The following is a 4,432-nucleotide window of genomic DNA, read 5'->3' on the forward strand; positions in this document are numbered from 1 at the left end:
TAAGAAGAACAATTTTTCTCCCTCCTCCTTGTAACAATCTTTTATGTACTTGAAAACTGTTATCATGTCCCCTCTCAGTCTTCTCTTCTCCAGACTAAAAAAACCCATTTTTTAAAATCTTCTCTCATAGGTCATGTTTTCTAGACCTTTAATAATTTGTGTTGCTCTTTTCTGGACTTTCTCCAATTTGTCCACATCTTTCCTGAAATGTGGTGCCCAGAACTGGACACAATGCTCCAGTTGAGGCCTAATCAGCGCTGAGTAGAGTGGAAGAATTACTTCTCGTGTCTTGCTTACAACACTCCTGCTAATACATCCCAGAATGAGGTTTGCTTTTTTTGCCACAGTGTTACACTGTTGACTGATATTTAACTTTTGATCCACTATGACCCCCAGATCCCTTTCCACAGTACTCCTTCCTTCTGCAGTCATTTCCCATTTTGTGTGTGTGCGACTGATTGTTCCTTCCTAAGTGGAGTACTTTGCATTTGTCTTCATAGAATTTCATCCTATTCAGAACATTTCTCCAGTTTGTCCAGATCATTTTGAATTATAATCCTATCCTCCAAAGCACTTGCAACCCCTCCCAGCTTGGTATCATCCACAAACTTTATAAGTGTACTCTCTATGTCATTATCTAAATCATTGATGAAGATATTGCACAGAACTGGACCCAGAACCAATCCCTGTGGGATCCCAGTCATTATGCCCTTCCAGCATAACTGTGAACCACTGATAACTACTCTCTGGGAATGGTTTTCCAACCAGTTATGCACCCACCTTATAGTAGCTCCATCTAGGTTATATTTCCCTGGTTTGTTTATGAGAAGGTCATGCGAGACAGTATCAAAAGCCTTACTAAAGTCAAGATATACCACATCTACCACTTCCCCCCATCAACAAGGCTTGTTACCCTGTCAAAGAAAGCTATCAGGTTGGTTTGACTCGATTTGTTCTTGACAAATCCATACTGACTGTTACTTATCACCTCATTATCGTCTAGGTGTTTGCAAATGTATTGTTTAATTATTTGCTCCATTATCTTTCCGGGTACAGAAGTTAAGCTGACTGGTTTGTAATTCACCAGGTTGTCCTTATTTCCCTTTTTATAGATGGCCACTATATTTGCCCTTTTCCAGTCTTCTGGAATATCTCCCATCTTCCATGACTTTTCAAAGATAATCGCTAATGGCTCAGATATCTCCTCAGTCAGCTCCTTGAGTATTCTAGGATGCATTTTGCAGATTGTGGTGCTCGGACTCCTGAGTTCTGTCCCTGGCTGTGGAAGGGGAGTGTGGTCTGTAACATACAAATATAATATCACCATGATTTTGGTCCCAGCTGCACAGGTGTCAATCTCTTGACATCACTGGGGTTGCTCCTGATTGCCAGCAGAGAAAAGGAGAGCAGAACTTTGCTCTCTGGATCTATGTGTGATACCACATTTATGCAGGTAACAATCTTGAAATACAGCTACACAAAAAGGGCAGAGATACGAGCCAGCCTCCCTGCACACACAATCGGTTTGCTCTCCTGTCCTCTGCATACACACACATTGAGCAGGGCTCATTTCCTCCAGCCAGGACACACACACACACACACACACACACACACACACCTCCCCCAGCTCCTGTTTGTGTTCTGATTGTATCATCAAACAGGTATTTTTATACTATGAGTGACTCCTAGAGGTCATGCAAAATGCTGTCTGTGTTCCCCCTGCAGGATTGGAGTCAGCAACCCCAGAGGAGAAAGGCTGCATACCCCTCTGCCTACTCCCGTGACCGGCCAGTCCCTGCAGACTGGGCCAGAGCAGAACCCCCTACCGCTCCCTCAGCAGTGTCCTCCTCAGAGCCTCCTTCATCTCCTTGTTTTTCAGGCTGTAGATCAGTGGATTGAGCAGCGGGGTCCCCACCGCATAGAAGAGCGTCACTACCTTCCCGCTGTCCCCCGAGGCTGCCGGGTTGACGTAGGTGACCGTGACGGAGCCGTAAAACAGGCCCATGACAGCCAGGTGTGAGGTGCAGGTGGAGAAGGCCTTGTGTCGCTTGGCCCCTGAGGGCAGCCTCAGCACTGCCCTGATGACTGGCCCATAGGAGGCCAGGATGAACAGGACGGTGGTGAAGATGATGAGGGAGCTCAGGGCATAGCAGGCCTGTTCAGTCCGGGGAGCTGGGGTGCAGGAGGCAGCCAGTAATGGGGCCGGGTCACACACAAAATGATCCAGGGTGTTGGAGCCACAGAAGGAGAGCTGGGAGATGAGGGCAACAGGCACTATGAACCACAGGAAGCCAGAGAGCCAGCAGGAGGCCACCAGGGCCCAGCAAAGTTTGGGGCACATGAGGACGGGGTAGTGCAGGGGGTGGCAGATGGCCAGGTACCTATCCAAGGCCATGGCCACGAGGAAGAAGCATTCGGTGGCTCCCATGGAGAAGGTGAAGTAAAACTGCACGAAGCAGGCCTGGAAGGAGATGGGGATGCCAGGGGACACCAGGTCTGAGAGCATCCGTGGCACCGTGGCTGTGACATAGCAGATCTCCAGCCAGGAGAAGTTCCCCAGCAGGATGTACATAGGCAGGCGTTGGAGGTGGGGGTCCTGCAGCACGGCCCACAAAATGCACAGGTTGCCTGCCAGTGTCCCGGTGTAGGCGGCGGAGAGAAGGGCACAGAGGAGAGTGCGGCTCAGGTGGCCCAGGGAGGGGAAACCCAGCAGGATGAAGTTGGACATCGGGATGGTGCCATTGGTAGGATTTATCAGGGGTCCCTGGAGCTGAAAGGAAACAATCAACAAGACACCAAGGTTCTACCCAGGGCTCTGGGAGGGGAGAAGGGTCTAGTGGTTACAGTAGTAGGGAATAGTACGTGCACGCACACACACATACACATACACATACACGCAAGGCGGGTCTCATTCCTTCCAGTAGGGGGCAGTAACCTTTGTCTGTCTCTTTCACATACACACACAAAACAGGGCTCATTCCCTCCAACGGGGGGCAGCAGTGACACACACATTCAGAGTCCTGCTCTCTCTCTCATACATATCACATTTCAAACTCCTTCTGGAATCTGACACGCAAGCTGGGTTTATTCTGTGTTTGTAACCCTTAGGACTGGATGAAGATCCTGCATTGAGGCACTCATCCAGCTGTCTTGTTTGGGCAACAAACTCTTGCTCATCCTTCCATAGCTGGAGAAGCTCCTATGGACCAGTCTAGGATCACAGCAAGTGATGCTTAGAGAAGCAGGGTGAGATGATTTAATGCTGCACTTCAAGGCTAAAGTGAAATTGACTGCATTTTTAGGCACCTAAATACTTTTGAAAGTCTGGCTCTAAATCCCTTTTGGAAATGGGATTAGACTCCTAAACAATTTAAGTACCTTGGAAAATTTTACCCCCTATCTTTCCCCTGCTCTAACTAATGATGACACAGAATTGAATCAAGAGGACTTTTTAAAATTCCTTACCTTGAGTCTGGACAGATCCAAAGACGACATCAATCATGGATTGGCCCTAACAGCTCTGCAGAAGGAAAATCTAGATCTGATATAAAAAAAAATCTCTATTAATAGCAATATGATTAAATTTTGCAATCAATGGTTACATGTGAAATGTTGAGAGTCAATTGAAAAGTATACTATTTATTGATGATTGTATATTATATTAGTTATTATTGTGGTAGCACCTAGGAACCCCAGTCACGGACCAGGATCTCATTGTGCTAGGTGTTGTACAAACACGGTGGAAAAAGACAGTCCCTGCCCTAAACAGGTTTACACATTATATTTTCCAGATTAGATTAAAATAATGGATTATGAGCAATAAATTATATTAACTACAAGATTCAGAATGTATAATTAATAATCACATGCTATGTTAATTTTTAGATTTGATTAAAATGTAAAATTAATAATTATATATCAATTCCTATTTTTGATTAAAAGAAAAACTAACTATATAAATTCCTATTTTTACTTAAAATAATAAATTAAGAACTATATATGTTATCAATTTCTACTTTAAATTTAAATAAATGATTAATTATATATGATATTAAATTCAATTTTGATTAAATTATAAATTAAGAATTATATATCATATTTATTCCTATATTCAATTAAAATATTAACTCATTAAATCCATAATGTATTGATTTCTAGATTCACTTCACATATTAAATTAATATGTATATGTCATGTTAATTTCTAGATTTAATTAAATATTAAATTAATAAGTACATATTGTGATGTTTTGCAGATTTGTTAAACATGCTACATTAATATTTATATACAATATGAATGCCTATTTTGATTAAAATAAATGAATAATGATATATTCTTATTTTTCATTAAAATAGTAAATTAAGAATTTTATATTATTTTTGTCTACATTTTATTAAAATATTAAATTAGTAAGTACATTTTGTACTAATTT

At 42.5% G+C, this 4,432-nt stretch overlaps 1 protein-coding gene across 1 annotated transcript; it reads right to left on the reverse strand.

Moving 5' to 3' along the window:
- Positions 1–1,822: 1,822 nt before the first annotated feature.
- LOC112125946 (olfactory receptor 11G2-like) lies at positions 1,823–3,495 on the reverse strand. Its single transcript, XM_026647025.1, has 2 exons — positions 3,466–3,495; positions 1,823–2,770 (listed from the first exon to the last, which is right to left on the reverse strand). Exons 1-2 carry the CDS (start codon positions 3,493–3,495, stop codon positions 1,823–1,825), a joined length of 978 nt encoding a protein of 325 aa, XP_026502810.1.
- Between the last annotated feature and the right edge of the window lie 937 nt (positions 3,496–4,432).

The sequence above is a fragment of the Terrapene carolina genome, unplaced genomic scaffold, assembly GCF_002925995.2.
Source record: "Terrapene carolina triunguis isolate 2854851 unplaced genomic scaffold, T_m_triunguis-2.0 Scaffold50751, whole genome shotgun sequence".
Classification (NCBI taxonomy): Eukaryota; Metazoa; Chordata; order Testudines; family Emydidae; genus Terrapene; species Terrapene triunguis.

What these genes read in the sequence shown, in the direction of transcription:
- LOC112125946 (XM_026647025.1), bottom strand. Translation starts at nt 3,495, where the DNA reads ATGTCGTCTTTGGATCTGTCCAGACTCAAG. An exon ending in TGGATCTGTCCAGACTCAAG is followed by an intron (nt 2,771 to 3,465) that starts GTAAGGAATTTT and finishes GTTTCCTTTCAG; the next exon opens with CTCCAGGGACCCCTGATAAA.